At 39.7% G+C, this 18,981-nt stretch overlaps 1 protein-coding gene across 1 annotated transcript in view; it reads left to right on the top strand.

The window, feature by feature from the left end:
- The first annotated feature begins 11,794 nt into the window (after positions 1 to 11,794).
- The window catches only part of CFAP54 (cilia and flagella associated protein 54), a 115,938-nt gene continuing 108,751 nt past the window's right edge, over positions 11,795 to 18,981 (top strand). Inside the window, 2 exon segments of the mRNA XM_042793417.1 lie at positions 11,795 to 12,015; positions 17,357 to 17,462. Coding sequence (XP_042649351.1) covers positions 11,819 to 12,015; positions 17,357 to 17,462 — 303 coding nt within the window. The 5' untranslated portion in view covers positions 11,795 to 11,818.

The following is an 18,981-nucleotide window of genomic DNA, read 5'->3' as shown; positions in this document are numbered from 1 at the left end:
CATTCAGCACTCCCACTCTCTGCCTTCTACTCCAACTGCTTCTCTGAAAAACGTCTTAGATAATGGAAATTGTAGGAGCAGAAACATGAGCCCCCACCTTTACCTCTGCTGAAAATCTTCAATTTTTAAATGGTACAAAAGCTTTTCCAAAGACAGAAAAAGAAACACTTCAGGATGCTACTGATACCATATTCTTCGCAATAACAAATCTTTCCCTAGAAAACAAGCTTGGAACCCCTCTTTTAATATGTGAAGGCAGCCAGCATCGCTATCACGCAGGGAGCTGGTACTAGACAGTAGTCAGGGTTGCTGTTATCAAAGGAAAATTTGCCTGATTTTAGATCTGAGAAACTGAGGGTTAGGTTCTGCCACAGCTAACTTAATCTTGTTCCTGCCCCAGAAACCCAAACTGCAACAAGCATATGTATGAAAATGAAAGTATCTCTTTTAGGAAGAATTTCAAAGAAGGTATTTTTTCTTTTTCATGTATTCCCCTCTTCTGTCCAGACCATCTCACACTATTCTCCTGAGCAGCCTCTGGGGCTGTGAGAGACCTACTTCCATCAGTGTTCAAGGCATGATTTTCTTTTCTCTGTATGAGAACCATTCACATGCTCTTTTCCATCCTGTACAACAGAAGTTGTACTATCATCTGCAGATCCTTCTCCCTGTATGCCAGATGCCACATCTTAAGCCCCTGAGCTTTCCAAGGCAAATATCAGTCTCTTACCACATCCCACTAGCAACAGTCTTTCCCATCCTGTCATCCCCATATTTTTATGTTCCCAGATCCTTCACTTTGTGCACCTGTGGTACTGTGAATACTGGCCATTAGATGTGCACCCACATTATCCAAAGTAACTGCACCCTATCAGAAATATACAACATGATCCCAGATACACTAACTTCGGAGACAGAATGTTCTGGTACATCCTTCTGTTGTAATTACATGGTTTTGGTATTTCCACACAGCACAGACTTATGCCAAGTGGCTAAGCCTGTTTTGAGCTGGCTCAGATGCTGCATCTGATGTCAGATCAGGACTGGCAACAGAGTCATTTGACCTCTTACCAAAAATGGGATTTGGCATTATGGCACTGGTCAACTCATTTCCTTTTCTTCTTACACTTCCCTCAAAACTCACCAATTTTCACTCTCCCTGAACTATCAGGCTCTTGCGAACTATAGATCATGCAGGTGCTGAAAAGCCAGAGAAGCACATTCTTTGGAGTGTACATCTTGCTGAGTGAGGGCTATGTGGGTATTGCTGGAATATCTGAAAGAACAGCAGGAGCAGTATTACAGTAGGATAGACATTATTCTCCGATATGCTTCCTAGTATGTGTTTTAAGGAAATTATTATGGGTTCTCTGGAGGAACTATGCACATCTGCAGCATGGATTAGGGCAGGCTCTCTATTCTCTCAGTCCCTGCAAATGATTGTAGTAAAACAGTGCAAACAGAGCCACCATACTGAATCTTCCAGTCTGAGACAGATCTGCTGGTCGTTGGGTTAGGGTCAGCATTTACGTGTAGATGGCCTATAGAGAGTAGCCTGGAAAAAATGGAGACTCCGAGGAAAGTACATGAGGCATTAAGTTTGTTATTTTAAGGAAATAAACCAAAGATCTAAAGAAAAGGACACTAATTCCAGAGCTAGAGAACACTTTTTGTAGCAGAACTTAATGGCGTGGTCCTGATTTCTTAACTAAATCATGAAATAAACTACAAACCAGTGGTATAGGCCCTATTTGTAAACTTTGACCTTCAAACAGATACTATACCATATGCAATGCACTGGCATATTTTGTTAGGTGTTTACAATCACTGCAGATTTGTCATCTATGGTAGTGGCACTGAGGAGACACTGGAAATCTTCTCTTTAGCTCTTTAAGACAGACAGAAGATGTAGTTCTGTCTTACCTGTAGACACAGAAGAAAAGTTTAACTTGTGACATAAAGTTCGTAAGCAATTTCTCTCTCCTCTCTTTGCAAACAGAAGTGGAGGTGGCAGTGGTGTCTTAGCACGCTTCAGGTATAGATATTTGTAAAAGCAACTCTCCAGAAATGGCATAATTGTTTTTCATATTGCTTCTAAAATTTTTGTTTCCTAATTACCAAAGTAGGCTATGGCTAACTTAACAAGGAAAGCAGTGCAGTTCCAGCAGATCTGCATGGTGAAACAATTAGTCTCAGGGAACAAATGTTCACATAATGCACATTTTGGGGGTTTTACTTTGAACTTGTTCTAGTCTGTTCCTAGAGACTGAACCTCCGGCACTGGCTGGAGGATGCCAGGTGTGCTCGTGAAGCACACATTTCAGCTTAGTTCTATTCACAGGGAGTTCAACCCATGCACTCAAGATCACTCCATAACATGAAACAAGTGAAGGAGCTGAGGATCCTTCAAAAGTGCACTCCTGATCACAACCAAATTGCTAATGTAGCTGCACCCATAATCTCAGATCTACAAATTAGCTTGTTTTTTTTTTATTCATGTTTGATACCTAGTGATTGTGTTCCTGATGACTAAACTAAGTTACCTTTGTGCTAACCTGGATGGATGGATGCTGCTTTACTTCAGTGAAGTTGTGTCTACATTCTCTAAGGAATCATTCTGTCAGTCTTATAATGGAACTACACAGGTATAACATAACAAAATTTGCTCCTTTAAGGGTAATTTATTAAGCAACTCTGTTACTAACAGTACAGAAGAAGGAATAAAATCTAGCTCACTTACTTTGATTCTACAAAAGTAAATACCATGATTTTGTCTCTAAATGTAATAGGTATGCCAGAGTATATAAAGTAGATCCACTGAGTAAAAAATTACCATTTTAATATATCCATACCTAACAGACGAAGAGTCATATGTCTACTTGAAAGCTTTTTACCAAAATTTTCAAAATTTGATACCAAAGTCTCATCTACATTTGTGTGGCCAAGGTCTACACATTTTTTATTATTGCATGAATTAAACATGGTGAAACGCTGATAGCAATTTCTATTTTTCTTGAAGCGTCATCACGTAGAGAAAAGGCAATAGTTTGATCTTCCTAATTTGAAATTCTCAGGAAGAAAAGGGTAAAGATTACAATTTTATTTAGAGTGTCTCTGCGATGAAAATAAAAAATGTAAAGAACAGACTGATAGTATGTTGACCATAAATGTAGGTAGTTGTATAAATAATTTCTATAATTGTCTTTTGTGTTCTATAAAATGGCAATACGAACTGCTATGTTATAGGAACGGATGGTGCTATTGATATATTTGTAAGGGGCTAATTGCATGGGTTCAGAGTAGTCTTTGGAGAATGGGAAGTAAAAGTCTCTTGTTCATTAGAAAATGGATACTGTAAGAGTTGTCAGCTTGGCAGTTTAAGACTTTAAAAGAATGATAAAACTGCAAGAATTAGGACCTACTGCCTTTTTTCTCTAAAAACCTATAATAGAGATATTGAAAACAGACCTGAAAAATGTCGTATATAAAATCAAATTAATAAGGTGTTGGAAGAATTATTCACTCACATAACCTTCCAAAAACCACATCGCTGTTTCTTGAATAGGGATTGCCAACAGACTGTATCTATTCCAGATTATTTGCCAATACTGTTTTATTCTTTTTTTGTTACACTTTGATGCTAGATGAAAATGTATCTTAAGGCAAACAAGCTAAACTATTGAATTAGAAATAACCAAGATCTTTATTCCATGATTGTTTTGGTATTTTATGTAGGTATTTATCTGTTACTGCTCCCTTTCTCTGCATTTCTTTTTGTTCATCTCAAAGGAGAGAGCTCTCAGCCTAAAGTTTCAAACAAGTCCAGCTCAGTCCTGAAATACTACTCTATCCAAGTTCTCTCTGCATCAGAGAGAAGTTCAAATGTACAGCTAATAAATTTCAGTTAGTCTGCCTATTAAAAGAGGTATGATATAATTTTTTTTTGGGGGGGGGGGGTCAGTCTGAAGAATAAGGATTAAATTATCTCATTCTGATTGATAAAACAGTGTTTCCAAGTTACTCTATTAACATCTAATATCATTTTAATCAAGTATTATAAAATGCTAAAGTATTTTAAAAGTAGACTAAATATTATTAAATATAAGCCCTAGCCAAAACTAAAAAGACAATCTGAATAGAATCAAACCAGAAAAAAAATCCTAGGCATTAAATAGAAATAGTAATAAAAATCCATGGCAAACAAGGGTGGCTCAGAAAAATAAGAGATATAAAAATATCAATAGGTATTTCAAATCTATTGCAGTCAAAACTAGAAATTGCTTGCCACACTGATTAAGAAATGCAGGACCAAACACCAGGAAGAGTAATTTTTTTAATAAAGGTGCTCCACTCCCATTGAGCATTTGCATACTATTATTCCTTTTGAAACCAATACTGAAAATAATGGTCTTCCCTTTAAAGTGTTAAGAAAAAGAAGGCTAAAGGAAGGCTTGCTTCAACCATATTAGCTCTAACAGATCTACTTCTGCTCTCCAGCTTAATTTCTGCAGGCTTCCAGATCAGTGGCAATTGGTGGTTTCCCACCAAAAGAAGTCAGAATCCCTGCAGGAAACACCTGCACTTCTACTCATTCTTGTTAACAGCTGGTTGCAAGTCTAGGATTTTAATCTTTCTTCTAGCAACTATTTATTCATCTTTAGTGTCATTATACTTTTTTATATTGTACCTTTTCCTACAGCCCTATAAGGGATTTAATGATCCAGTATCTGCATTTCTAAAGTTATACTGATAAACATATAATACTGTTTCTGGACAGTTTCTATTTCATAAAATATAATCAGGCAACAGCACCAATTGCTCTAAAAATAAGTTATTCTATTTTTTACTTAAACTGAAATAAAGCCAACATGCCCACGTTCCACTATTCTAGAAACTAGACAAATAGCCTTTCCACATGTATGCAGAATGCAAAACAATTACTTGTTCTTAAACATTAATTTTTTAACATTGTGAAGTACTGAGATAAAAGTTCACAATGACTTAATTATATACATCATTATTAGAAATAATAGTTAGAAATAATATATAACAATACAAAAATATATACCAAAAGTTGAGAACAGTATATATTATTAGAAAGAATAACCTAGAAAGTGTAATTATACAGAATAATAAAAAGAAGTATTGTTGAAAAATACTAAATATCCAAATAACTGTTTGAATACAAAGATACTCTTTCTACTTCCTTGAATAAGTAAGGCTTAATAGCCAACAAATAACTACTCTTCCACATGGTGTAATTTTCTACTGCTGACTTCCAAGCTGCTGAATCTCGTAGTCCAAGGACAGGCTATTGCCCAAAACAGTTTCTGTCAGCTGCTTGAACAAACCTCTATCAGCAGATACTCTGACCTTGGAGTGAAATATTCTGGCAAGTGAGTGAGAAACTAATAATGGAAAATGGAAGCAATGATGCCAAAAAGTTTCAAAATTCATACTGTAATGTGGCAAGAAATGGCCTGAACAGAAATGCATTGATCTAAAAATACTGGAGGTCATCACCAGGTTATTTCAGGTCTCCCTTTGTTTGTTGCCAATGGTGAATTCCTAGAAGAGTCTATTTTGATCCCATGAGTACTCCCAGACCAAATGCACAACAGAGAAAGTGTTATGATAAGGATGCATTTGGCTACTCAGGAGTTATATATACAAACAATAACATTATTTCCCCAAGATGATTTCTACCTATGGCATTTGTAGCAGCTCAGAATTATAACAGCAAATGTGCATCAGGAGAATATGAATAAAAATGCACTGTCATATTTGGCTTCAAGAGAGATTTGGAAAGGTCTTCAGAACCAATTTATTTATTCAAACAGACTATACTTCCTATCATTTGAAGTTTGTCTTGAGAATCTTTATGAAATTAAGAGAATGCATGATGCTTTTAAACAAAACATGTTGCTTTTTTCTCCAAAATCAAATTTTAACTACTAGATGTGTAGCAATCAGCTTAGCTGAATGCAGCTAAAATAGAATTCACTTCCATGCTTCATCTCTGCTACTTCTTTTCTCACATTCCATAGAAAATATAACCATCTTGCCTGTAAGTGTTCCGCATTTTTAGTGTATTTCTAAGATGCAGCTTTCATGCACATCACTACAAATCTTGTTCAGCCTTTCACATTTTCATGACTGGAAGGGTTTTACGGGGCTTTTGCACAAGACTTCTTTACTATCACTCTAAACTAGCCTTAGGCATGGCTTCTTCATTAAAAGAGCCCCTACAGCTTCCCCTGATTTGAGACAAGATCTTTGAGTGAGGCAAGAAATTTACCTCCACGGTCTGTCTAGCGAACCGAAAGTAGTACATCCTCAGAAGAAATACCTGCAAGTCCCTGGAAGTCTTTCTGAAAAAAGCTGTATCAGTTGATGTCTACTTGAGTAGAATGTACTTGTAAACTGGAAAAAAGCATACCTTAATAAAATAAATAAGAGGAATTTGAGGCAAACTATCTCACTGAAGCAATAGTTCCACCTTTTGGAAAGTCACTAATGGACTTTGCTTTATCTAACTGCTACCTTAGGTACTTAAGTCCATAAAGGTCTCAGAATCTGTTGTGTTTCAACTCAAACCTCTTACAAACTCAGGCAGCTATGTAAAAAACCTGCTGTATCTCCCTCCCCAAAGACGGGTTAACCCATTCAATGCATAACAATACAGCCTGAGTGGGTGAGTCAAATCTCACAGATTGTTCACACAAATCTTATACATGCCTACACTTACTTAAGGGGAAAAAAAAAAAAAAAAAAATCAACTGAACCAGATCACTTATCCCATATAACACATTTTCTGCAAATCAACTGAAATTAATCTGTATGCCTAAGAGTATTTCCCTAATGATAAAAAGAAACTGAGAAGACCTTTTTGTGAGCATTTACACTCACATAAAAAAAAATTACTACTTCTATACACACATCATCTTCAGAATTTGGCATTGAAACTTTTCATATGATACAACCAAAACACAGTGACAACTGTCACCCCAAACTCTAACGCAGATCTGTAAGAATCTGGCAGTTGCACAGTTCTCAGTCATTGCAGTTCTTGTGTTGATCACTCTTTTCCGTTCCTCTTACTACACTGACACACCAGATCAGAAAGGAAGCCAAGAACCGTTTTCAAGTGAAAACTTAGCATTTTCCTTCTCTTAGCATTCACTTGCATTAAAACTGTCCCAGATCTGCTTTCAGCATCTCTTCAAAGACCATCAAATGCTTGTCAAAAGATTCACAAGCTTCAGCTACTTTGTTAATGTATGTTCCAGAGTTCAGAGACGATTTCATTGTTTGACAAATTTTGTATACTGCTCAATGACAGGAACAGCACTGGAATACTTTACAATTATGTGTCACCATCTCAGTGAAGGACTTGATCTGCTGCTTTGTTTGGAAAGGTAACTGTGTTGTGTCCTAAATAAGCCATTTCCACCATCTTTTCACATTTCCCTACCTTTGCAGTCAGGCATGTACCTTTGTAATTCAGGACATGTTTCTTCACAGTAGAACAAAAAATACAAATGCTAGCAAAACATGACAGTGTATCTCTTATGTCCTCACTAAAGTTTTCATTGAAAGGCAGCAGGTAGCCCTTAGGTAAGGCTAGGAATCCACAAATTCTGTTTGAATGTAAAGGTGGGTTTAAGTAAAGCATCTGAGTCTACAGACACTATGAGTAAGCCACAAGCAGCTCTACCAAACAGCCCTAAAACATGAAGTGCAGAAGGATCGGAAGGAAATGATGACAGTATAATCCCTCATAGCTACTCATAACAGCTCCGTCTTCCCATATCTGTCTCATCAGTTGTAGGTATTGGCAAGTGCCACAAATTGCAATAACAATGAACTTGCACTTTCTCTGCACTGCTCTGCTTCCTGGACAGTTAGTTATTTGAAAGGTCCGTTGATTCCAGCAAATGGTTTGCCTCTTGTAATCTTAGTACAAGTTCTTCCTTTTCCTCCTCCCTTTGGACAACTTCATCACATTTATAGAGCGTACTCCTGGCATTCAGCAACTTACTTCACCTCTTCCAGTTATGTGATGGCTTTTTAAAGACCTTTTTCAGGCAACTTGGAGCTATTCTTTAGTGTCTTATCCGATTCCCCTATACCATGTGAATAGCAAATGCTGTACTGCAGTGCGAGATATTTTGTTTCCTTGACCTTGTTTTCCTTGCCTATCTCACAAACTTAATTTCTCCATCAGAATCAGCACATACCTCCCACACTTCTTTCTCTAGGGTTACTTCTGTTTTTCAAATCCAACAATGCCCTCCCACTAAAAGGGGGAGAACTGTGGATTCTCAATGGCACTTACGACCAGGCAGGCATACCCCAAGTAAAATGAATGTAGATCCCAGTTCTGAATATGATGGTCCATAAATAAGTTAAACATTATTTTAAAGTCCCATGTCTTCATTAGCCTATCAGCTTGAAGACACTAAGTGATGGCCCAGAATCCCCTCAACTCAGACTTTTTCCCCTAAAAGCATCAAGGAAGAGATGACATAAATTTAGCTCTTTCATCTCTGGGGAATGTCAAGTTACCCTGCAGAAGTCAGGTAATACAGCACTCATGACTGCCTCGTTTCTGAATATCAAACAGCAAAATCTATAGGCACTAGAATTCACGTGTATGTTTGCTACAAGCATCCTTGGAAGGGATCTGAATATGCATCTCAGAATTACTCACAGGAAACAAACTGACTGATGTACTAAATAGGTCTTGGCAGACATTACTTCAGCCCCTGTACCCTCATACCAGTGGACACTCTTCCTGCCCAACTCTGATGTGATCATACAGTATTTCCCCCCTTTGTTTGCTCTGTAGTAACCACTGCTGTTCACACAGGAGGAACTGACACACAAGAAGTAAGCAGGCAGCTTGATGCCTTAGCAGCGAAGTTTTTCCCCTTTCTGACTCAAGCATACTCTTGACCCTATAGCCATGACAGCAGACGCTTCCTATAATGGGTTTTTACTAAGTTAACTCTTTGTGGGTCCTTCTGTTTCTGAGGCAGCTTCCTCCTATCTGTCCTGGTGGTATTAAATCACAGGTTGCTATGACCTCTCCGCTTGGGTCGATGGATTTACCTAAATTCCATTTTTTGGGATCCCATCTGTGCCAACTCTTCATAATCTCACCTACTTTCTCCCTCATTTTACTGTAACTCAGATTACTATCTAAATTTTCACCTACCAATGATGAATAAATCATTAGCCTTCCAATCAACAGATCATGTGTTTTTAGGGTGTAGGGACATATGTAATGCAAAGAATCACCATAACTTTGCAAGTCATACAGGCACTGATCTGTATACTCTGTTTTTTGAGGAAATTCTATCATGGTTGCAACTTCAATAGCCAACACTCTTTTACTGTTCTGTATACACCAAGCTTTCTCTGTAAACACCAGATTATGCATGCCAAAGGCTTTTAAAGAATCAATAATCTTTCTGAAGGTAAAAAGTTCTATTCACTTAACTATAAGCCTTTTTGACTTTTGGACCCATTCAATGTTTGACTCATTAAATGTCAGATGAAGACTATCTGAAGTGTAAATTTGAGTCTTCCCCAGTACAGTAAAATAGGGATCAGCATTGTGAGCATCCAAAATTGAAATAACATACACACAATAATGCTTGCTGGAGTGTAGTTCCTTGCTATGGTTCTCCATGGTTTTCCACTCTGGGTGCTGGGAAGGTCAGGACTGCCCTCCTCACACCAAACCCCCACCTAGCAGGGACTGCATACTTGGACTCTGTCCAGCTCTGACCCAGGAATTTCAGACTGAACATTTTGTGAGCTGGTTGATCAGCTATGCCCTGGTTAACCTCCCAGTAGTTAAAGCTTTATCTTTACATCGTTTTGTAATCTTCCTCTTTGGGAAATGGCTCTACTCCCTTTCTCTTGTTTTCTTTAACTCAGTTTGTGTCTATGGCTAAAACAGTAATTCAAACTGCTAACGTTACAGTCAGCCCACCATCTGCTAGCCAAATATTAGAGATATGCAAAGTTTTACTCAGCAGTCTCATTTCCATTCTCTCAAATTCTCCTTGAAATTTCTAGGCACTGCTGCTTTGTTAAGTGCATGTCTCTGCATCCCAGTGAATGTGAAGATGAGCCCTTTGGGATCCAGCACCATCTAGTGAGGCAAACTAGCTCAGATCCTCATAGGGACTTGAAACGGATGCCACCAGCAGTACTCACAGTGGCACAAGCCTTTCACAAGAGGCCAGTGTTTATTAGGCATCTGGAATCCATCACAGGAAGCTCTTTGGATAGCGTGGCAAAGCACAGGCAAAATCTTTAAATGTAGCCATAATTGCTCTTCAATCCAAGTTCTCATATTTCAGCTGTCTTGTAAAATTTGTTTCTGTACTCAAGGATTTCTAAATCTCAGCATCAGGACCTTTGTGCCATGTCTTTTCACTGCAGGCTTTGTTTTCTACAGCCTCCACAGAAATCTAAGGAACGGCTCCCTCTTGCACTCAGCCATTTGCTCCCACCTAAATGCATAGCCATTGTCGCTGGAATTAACTCCATGCATATGAATAGCCTGTAATGATTCCTGCTAACATCATCCTGTAGTCCCACAATATCTGTTGGGCCACGGATCTACACAACTCCCAGCAGGTAACAATACAAAATCAGTGTATAAAATGAGTCAGATGTGTTAGTCATAAATGAATTAAAATTTGTACGCATTCCCCATAGTATCTAAATGATTCCCACATAATTTCTCTGGCCTAGATAATGCTGTATTTTCTGGTTCCTGTCCTTCAGCATTCCGATGCTGCTGCATCTCTGTCCAAAGGATAGTTCCTTTACTATCATCTATGAATTACCTAGATGCACTTTTCAGGTACTTCTTTGCTTTTCTCCTCCCTATTGATCCTTTTCCATTCAATGCCAATAAACTGCCTCCACCTGGGCCTGGCTGCTGGGATTCATTGTTCATTCACCACATTTCTAAGCTTTCAGTTTCATGTTTTCAGTTAAGCTGACTTTTAGGCGACATGGCAACATAGCCAGTTTCCTTCACATCCCTCCCAAACCCCTTTACCATAATGCCTATAAAAAACTTGAGAACATATAGGTTGCTACGGCTGCCTGCTGTAACATTGATAGATACAGCCTAGTTGTTTCCTAGTTTGCCACGTTTCCTTTAATAGATATAACTGTTTAGAGGGTTAGAACAATGTTTTCTTTTATCGGTAGTCCTGCAGCAGTCAGGCTCAGTGATGCAATCCACGAGTTCAAAACGATATCCCTGGTGAAATACTGAAAACACATCCCATAAGGTACCTCCTGGCCTTGCCCCAGCTTCCTCCATCAGCCTTCCCACGGCAAACAACCTCAATACTGCAACATCTTGCTAGCAACGGCCCTAGATGCTGCCATGGCACACAGTGCCCGTGAAGCTTCTTCAACCGTCTCTTGGCAGTATGTAGCCCCCGAAAAAGGCTCTTTCACGGGCTGGAGAGAGGTGCGGGGACTTGCGGCTCGTACCCCTCCTGCTGTGTGAGACCCCTCGCTCACCCCCCCCGGGGGCTACAACCCGACCCCAGAGCTGGAGATCCGTTCCCCATGGGATGACGGCAGGTTTCATCCCTTCGCCGCCCCTCCTGGAGCGGGGTGGGGTTCGGCGGAGGAGCCGTCACCGCCGCAACCAGGCCCCGCGGGGCCCTCACGGCCGCCTGCGCTCCCCGCGGGGCCCTCACGGCCGCCTGCGCTCCCCGCTGGGCCGTTGCCCGGCGACGCCGCCGCCGCGTTGCTGCCGCGGCCGGGCCTTAGCATGGCGGAGGCCGCTGTTCCGCCGCTCCCCGGCTCGGTCCCACAGCCCCCGCCGGCCGTTTTCTTCGGGGCCGTGGCCCCGGGCAACCCGGTGGTAGACAGCTTCGAGGCCGAGCTGCGGGACGTCCTGGGTTTCCTGCGGCGGCTGGGAAGCGCGGGGGAGGCCAAGCCGCGGCAGCACGACCTGCACCGCCGCGGGTAGGGGCTGCGCCGCCGCCACCCCCCTGTCGTCCCCGCGTCGCCCCCGGATCCGGGAGCCACTTGCCATTGCCGCCTGCCCCTGCCTCGCCACCCGTCCCCCCCTCACCCCTTCCTCGCCTGCTGCCCTCTTTCTTTGGCCTCCTCCTCCAGCCCCTTCCCCTCGGCCGGCCCACGGCGCCTCTCCACGCTGCCCGCCCGCTGGTCCCGGCCCGCCGGGCACCGCCGCGGCGCCCCCGCGCCCCTTCCCCGCCGTCGGGACTCCCCCCTCACGCCGCGTCCCGCGGGCCGTGGAGCCCCTTGCCTCCCGTTCCCCCCGGCCAGGGAGCTGGCCAGGAGGTTGTTCACCTGGGTCAGCTTCTCCAGCAGTGTGCCAAAGCACCGACAATCCGTTTTATTTTTTTTTTTTTTAATTAAAAACCCTCCAAAAACGCCTCCTTTTTCAGCACTTCCTAGAAGTCAGTGCTTTATGGGAAAAGCACGAGGTGTTGGCAGCACTGCTGTTGGCTGTACTGTCAGGGCTGCCTGAGCTTTCTGGTAGGAAAATCCCTTCAGAGTGCTGGAGCAACTGGCAGCCCACCCGCATGTGCTACTGCGTTCGAGGGTGAATGCTGGTGGGCACGTACGTGCCTGTAGAAGATGCGCTTGCAGTAGGGCTATGCGAGGATAACACCACACGGCTCTTTTTGTGCATATGTCTCTGTCTACGTTGGTATATTTTTATACACATAGATGCAGGAAGAGCATATGGCAAGTATAATTGTGCATATTTGTTTGCTCGCATACATGCATATCTGTGGGTATGCATAAATTTTGATTTTGTAATGCAGTTAAGATAGAGCAACTGGGATCAGTGTATGATTCATAGTGCATGCATATGTCATTTCTAGACTGTGCATTTCTCATGTAGCTCTCTGTACTGCATTTAGATATGAGATAAAAGTTCAACTGCTTCTTTTAAGGTAAATGGTTGATTTTCTATCATTATTAACTGAGCAGTGTTCTAAGTTTACAGGTCTTTAACATAAAAAAATGAAAATTTCCCAGGTTATCAAAACTTCATTCAAAAACAGTGCAGGGATGAGGTTACAGGGTAGTTAGCTTATCACTTAGGTGAAGCTTCTACTCTTACATATTTCACTTAGTCCACAAATGGCCCTTCTCTAAAGGAGCTGTATACATTTTCAGGAGGTACTCAGATCCTGTAGCTTGACATTTGTCTATGCTAGAGATACTTCCTTTTCTAAACTATCTGGATTTCTAATTTATTTATGTGGCATGTTCATCATCAGGTCTAGGCCTACATCTGTCATGCAGGTATCAGTCTCCAGGCCTTTGCCTCTAGTGTTTTGAATCTCAGTATGTTGGCTTCTTATATTGCTTCAACAGCTGATTTTAGTGCTTTGGTATGTCTTTCTTTAGCTTCAGATCTTTTTGTGCCTTAGCTGATCTGTATTCTTACTTGGAAAATTATCCCCTCTAGGCCCCTTAGAAGAAGGAATGCCACTCAGCTGCTTCAGACACTAACAAAATTGCTGATGAACACATTCATTGTATCTTCTACATGTTAATTGTATTTTAGAATCATAGAATGGTTTGGGTTGGAAGGGACCTTAAAGATCATCTAGTTCCAATCCCTGTCTTCTGGTTGGCAGTTGGGCATGCTGAATCTGATGTTTGCAATGCCATGTCAAGTTACCAGTTTTTGTGAACAGTGTCTCCAAGCCTTTCTTTACCCTCTGCAATATTTTGACCTGAGTAGGCTCTGTCTTATTCAAACTGGTATTGTGTAGATGTGACTCATGTCCACACATATCTCTGTTGGCATGAGAGCATTTTCTCATCCAAAGAATTCTGCAGCATTCATCATGGAGATGAGAACCAATGCTACCTGGGTCTTGATTCCAGAAGTCACTGGTAGTTGGTGATCCATGCCAAAATTCCAGGGCATTGAGAACATGTAACATGAAGCTCTGAGTAGCTGTGGATCCTCAGTGTTCTTAATTTGTGTAGGGGTAGTACAGAGGTAGAAGACTGGAATTCTGATTATTAGCATATGTTCAGGCAGCTAGCAAGGTCATGAGTATTTACTTGTGATTGTGAAATTTCAAGGTTGCTTCCCTCTTGCCTCTCATTGTTTGATAACTCAAAGTTGCAGTGGGTGCTGCTTGCAGAACCAGCCTTAGTCTAGCTATTCCTAAGAATTTCTGAAGGTAATGGCTATTACAGATGCTTTCCTAAATGCTCTAAGGACTTCTTGCTGTGTCATTTGTCAAGTTACTTTTCCTGTCGTGGGTTGAAATCAAAGTGTTCTTGTTATTTGAGGAGCAAGAAAACCAGCTTCCACATGGCAAGTATGTTCTGTTTAGAAAAATAAAATTGTCAGCTTCATTCCTTCAATGCTGTCAGCCTTTGGTGTTGATAAGTCAGCAGTAAAGCCATAATTTAGGCACTTATGATGTTCCAAGTGTGAGAAATAAAAATTAATGGGGACCTGCCCTGTACTGTAATCATGAATCTTTTCAATCAGAAGAAGTAGTGATCAAAAGTATTTTTCCTTCAGCTAAATTAGAAGTTGTTTTACCCCATTTCTCTTGGCAATGCGGTCACCTAAGGATTACCTCGAACCATTGATTTTATCTCATGTTGTGTGGCTTAGCCATCCTTATTTAATAAAACAACTTTTGACCAGTGTCAGAGAATCCTTTACTACTTGTAGTAAAGACTTTTGACCCAGAAGGATAGCCATGCAGGCCTTCCCTTGTGCACACTATTATGAGTTGACCTTAGGGAAAATTTATTTATTATTCATAGAGTGGTTGGAAATAAAGAAACTCCACCTCTGAGCTCCAACAGCCCAGTTTTTTTTTTTAAGAATTCACTGGCTTAACTTGTTATTCTGGTGTCCTACAGCCTGCTTAAAGGATAGGCTGATGAGCTGTTTGGGAAGTGTCTCACTCTTCTCTTTTGTCTGTGTCAAAGAAACATTCCTGTGTCATGAACTCACTTGTAGTCATGGCATTGTAGCAGACAGAGTTTACCTTAATCTTACCATTGAAGTTGAAAATCTAGTCAGATTTGTTACTACTTTATTTGTTACTAATTTATTACATCTAAGAAGCTCATGTGTTATATGAGCATTCAAAACAAAAAATGAAGATGACCTTCACTGGTGACTTTCCATCTGATCAGTCTTAAAGAAGTTTATTAGTCTCACCTTCCAGAGCTTTATCCACAGTCCTTCTTACTATCAGCTACTTTACAGACTTACAACCTGATAATTACCTTGTTTTTTTCTTCTTTCTCCCTCCCCCCAAGTAGTATCCATCAAATGCCTTGGGCTCTGGAAATTATTTCCTAAGCTTATTCCTTTGATAGTCAAGGGAACACTGCTCAGATGCCTGACAGCTTTCTTTGCTTTGGAGCCTCTTCGCAGATTTACCCCCACAAACTGGAGTGGGACACGTCTCTCAGTATAAGTCAGTAGCCACTCAGGCTGTTGATTGCTTATGGATGGACCAGCAGGGACACATTCCCCATTTGGAAGGTGCTGTTCATTAGACTGGGCAATAGTTTCCTTTAAAAACATAATGCCTTGGAACATTTTATTCAGATGTTGTTGCTTTTGGCCTAGTTTGTGCCGTTACTGCGTTTTTCTTTTAGGATACACCTCTAGAACGTCCTACTTATTTCTTTGCTGCTTACTTTCAATAACTGAGAATTGTGCTGAGATGACACTTTTAGAAAAAAAGGATTATGATTGTTGTAATTCTTTGGTGTAAAGATCATTTTGACAGGTTTGTCATACAGCCATCTGTTTCACCTTGAAATGTGAAGGTGGCTCACAGTTTTCTGTGTTGAAAAAATACGTGGAAAAAATGTTATTTATTACGCTTTTATTGGGAGTCTTCTTATGAAGAGCTGTCTGGGAGAACTTGAGAATGGATTCCAAGTTCCTGAATGTCAGAAAACAGTTTAAGAAAGTGTCTTGCATTCTAGTCTACCATCATTGTCTTAAGAAGTTGAAAAGTTCCAGCTACCTCACACCAGTAATCATAAGGTTTGCATGTGAGAATTCAGCTAGAAAGTGATTTCTAAACATTAATTCCTCTCTCTTCAGTTTTCCTTCCTCACAAATTGCTACCTATGAATAATTTAGCTCTTGTGGTTTCACAAGGCACTCTTTGCTGAGGTTTCTGTACAAGTGATTTGTTAAAAGAATAAATATAAGGGATGCCTGGCACTGTGAACAATGTCAATACTATTAATAATTCGGTAACAGGATTCTTTTCTGAAAAATCCCTGTGCTTATTATCAGTCTTCCTGATCAATTGTTGTTTTCCAGTTTGAATATAGCTTTCTTAAAGAAGTCTAGGGTGGGAAAGTTGTACACATGAGGGCAGTAGCCCAGCAAAGAGCAGTCAGTAGGGACTACGATACTGGTGTGATGTAGTCAGTTCCTCTGTAGAGGAGGTAAACTGCTTAGAGCCAGTTACTGTTTATGGGAGGCTTGCTGGTTCAGCCAAGTAAGTAATTTGTTACACGAAGTCATCCTTGACGACAACTGTGACTAGAATAACAGGCAGAGGCAACAGAAGAGCATTTCAACTATTGCCATAAAATCCTTCCTATTTTAACAAATGTGTCATTTTCTTATCTCTGAATCCTACCCTTTATGATTTAAAATTGCTGAATATTTCATGCCAATTGCAGTTCATGCTAGAGGCTTTCTAATGACTTTCTTCTTTTGTGATTCATGGTATAACTCTATATACCATGAACTCTATAGCTCTGTATACCATAGCTCTATATACTTTATAGCTCCATGATTTATTCCATAGTTATCAGTTCCCAAGTTTGCTGCTACCGGACATACACTGTTATTTTGGTAGCTTTTTTCCTGCTCTTAGCATTTGTAGTTTCCAGTCCAACAATTGCTGTGAGCCATAATTCATTGAGTTTCTTTAAAATATCAAATTGTTTCTTCAAACAGAACCTCTCTAATACTAGCTGGAGGGTGGGACAGATTTTCCACTTGTGACCATGTTTGAACAATGCAAGAGGATTAATACTAAGACACTTTAATAAGAATTTACACAGGATAAAGTTCATCCTATTTTAAATGTGTGATAAAAACTGGTGACAGAAATGAAACCCAGAAATATCCTTGGCTGCCTGCTAAGTCCAGTTTTAATGACCACTTGTTTTGAAATATGTAGAGGTTCAGATAGATTTGGAAGAAAGGAGTTTTCACAATTTGAAGTTTTCCTGATTTGTTTACTTGTTATGACAGGTCTATTACCAGTTCAATCTGAAACCTTTTCTCCTGTACCTTTTTTAGAGCAAATACTTTGTTTAATATTTGGATCAAATACAAGCCTCGACTGCCAGAGTGGTATTACAATGAAAAACTTCTGAAAGTTGGTGATTCCCTTGTTCAGATCAAAGTAAGTCATATGAAAATAGAAAATGCTCCATCACAGTCTTTGTTTCATTATGTTTCTATGCTACTTTAATTTTTAATCATATTTTACTGGAAGCTATTTAGAAAGTATAAAAAACTTTTACAAAATAATTCCATTGAGAGTTGGTGATTTGTATCTCTTGCTTATTATTGTAAAATTGCCCTGATTTTTTAATATATTTTATACATCTGTATTTTCTATGCACCCACTACCTTTTTAAACACCCAGAAATCTTTTTTTAATATTTGATGTTTCAGCATAGTAGAGTACAATATCTGACTGTGCCTGTAGATGCTGCTTAAGTATAAATTGACAACGATAGATCAGTGGTGGTTTGTTCCACTGAAATGTCAACTCATTGTTCAGTTAACTAAACATGAATGTAAAGAATTGTCAAGAGAGGAACAGAGAACAAAAACCAGAGTGCAATTACACATTATACAACTGTATGTTTTAGTGATGTTCCTTCATCTTGAATTCTGTGTGCACTCCTAGTCTCCTCATAAAAGGTAAATTGCAATGACAAAAGATTCAGGAATATTGTTTAAGACTTCAAGAGTATTTGGGGGATGTTTCACTATATGATAATTCTGTTTTTATACTATTACCTAGGCATTTGTTACTGACTACTGTTGGAGATGGGATACTGGGCTAGTAACTATTTCCTGACTCAGTAAGGCTGGTTTTGTGTTATATTCTTATACAATATTTGTAATTTTTTGTCTACTGGGAAAAGAGCCCTCAGATGTGTGCCAGTTTTTACCTCCATGATATTTGTGTCAGAAGATCATGTCATAAAATCTGGGGCTTTCAACTCTCAGAAGCAGCTCAGAGATGTACAGTTGAAAGTTAGTTGCAAGTCATTCCTTTTAAGATGGAAGAAGGGTGTGTGGTCCTGAGTATTACAGTTATGAAGCAGAAATACTGAAGGATTACAGAATAATATGTTGATTTATTATAAAGGTTCAGTACTTGAAAAGTTGCTTGAGAGAATACACTTGAAGTTTGTAGATAATTAGCATAATTTAGAGTGAGGGACAGCTTCTAAATAGAAGCTATCTATCTGCTTAGTGTGATTTTGTATTTGTAATGATCCATAGGTGGATTCTTCTACTTTTTGCCATGAATATATTAGAATATATTTATTTGGTCAACAGCACTTTGCTAGCTTAAAACTGTGGCTATTTAGCTTGTGTTATGAGACAGTCAAGTATACCTTTTAATTATGCCCTTCAGTCTTTCAGGTCTATTTCAGACACAGATTTTTGATATTAGTTTTCTATAGAGTAGAATGTAATAAAAAAAATAATATTTATAGCACAAAAGTTAATGAAAGTCTATAATTTATTAGTAGAATTCTTCCATGTTTATGGAAAGGTTTCTGTAACTTCCACTGTATTTTTGAACATAATGGGAATAAAAAATAAAAACCCTAAGTTTGTATTTTTTTCAGAATGGGAGTATTGAATTTTAATTCCACTCCCCCTCTATCCCCTCCTGA

The sequence above is a fragment of the Tyto alba genome, unplaced genomic scaffold, assembly GCF_018691265.1.
Source record: "Tyto alba isolate M040663 unplaced genomic scaffold, T.alba_DEE_v4.0 Super-Scaffold_2, whole genome shotgun sequence".
Lineage (NCBI taxonomy): Eukaryota > Metazoa > Chordata > Aves > Strigiformes > Tytonidae > Tyto > Tyto alba.
Note: the sequence above shows the minus strand (reverse complement) of the source record. Positions and strands in the feature narration are given on the sequence as shown.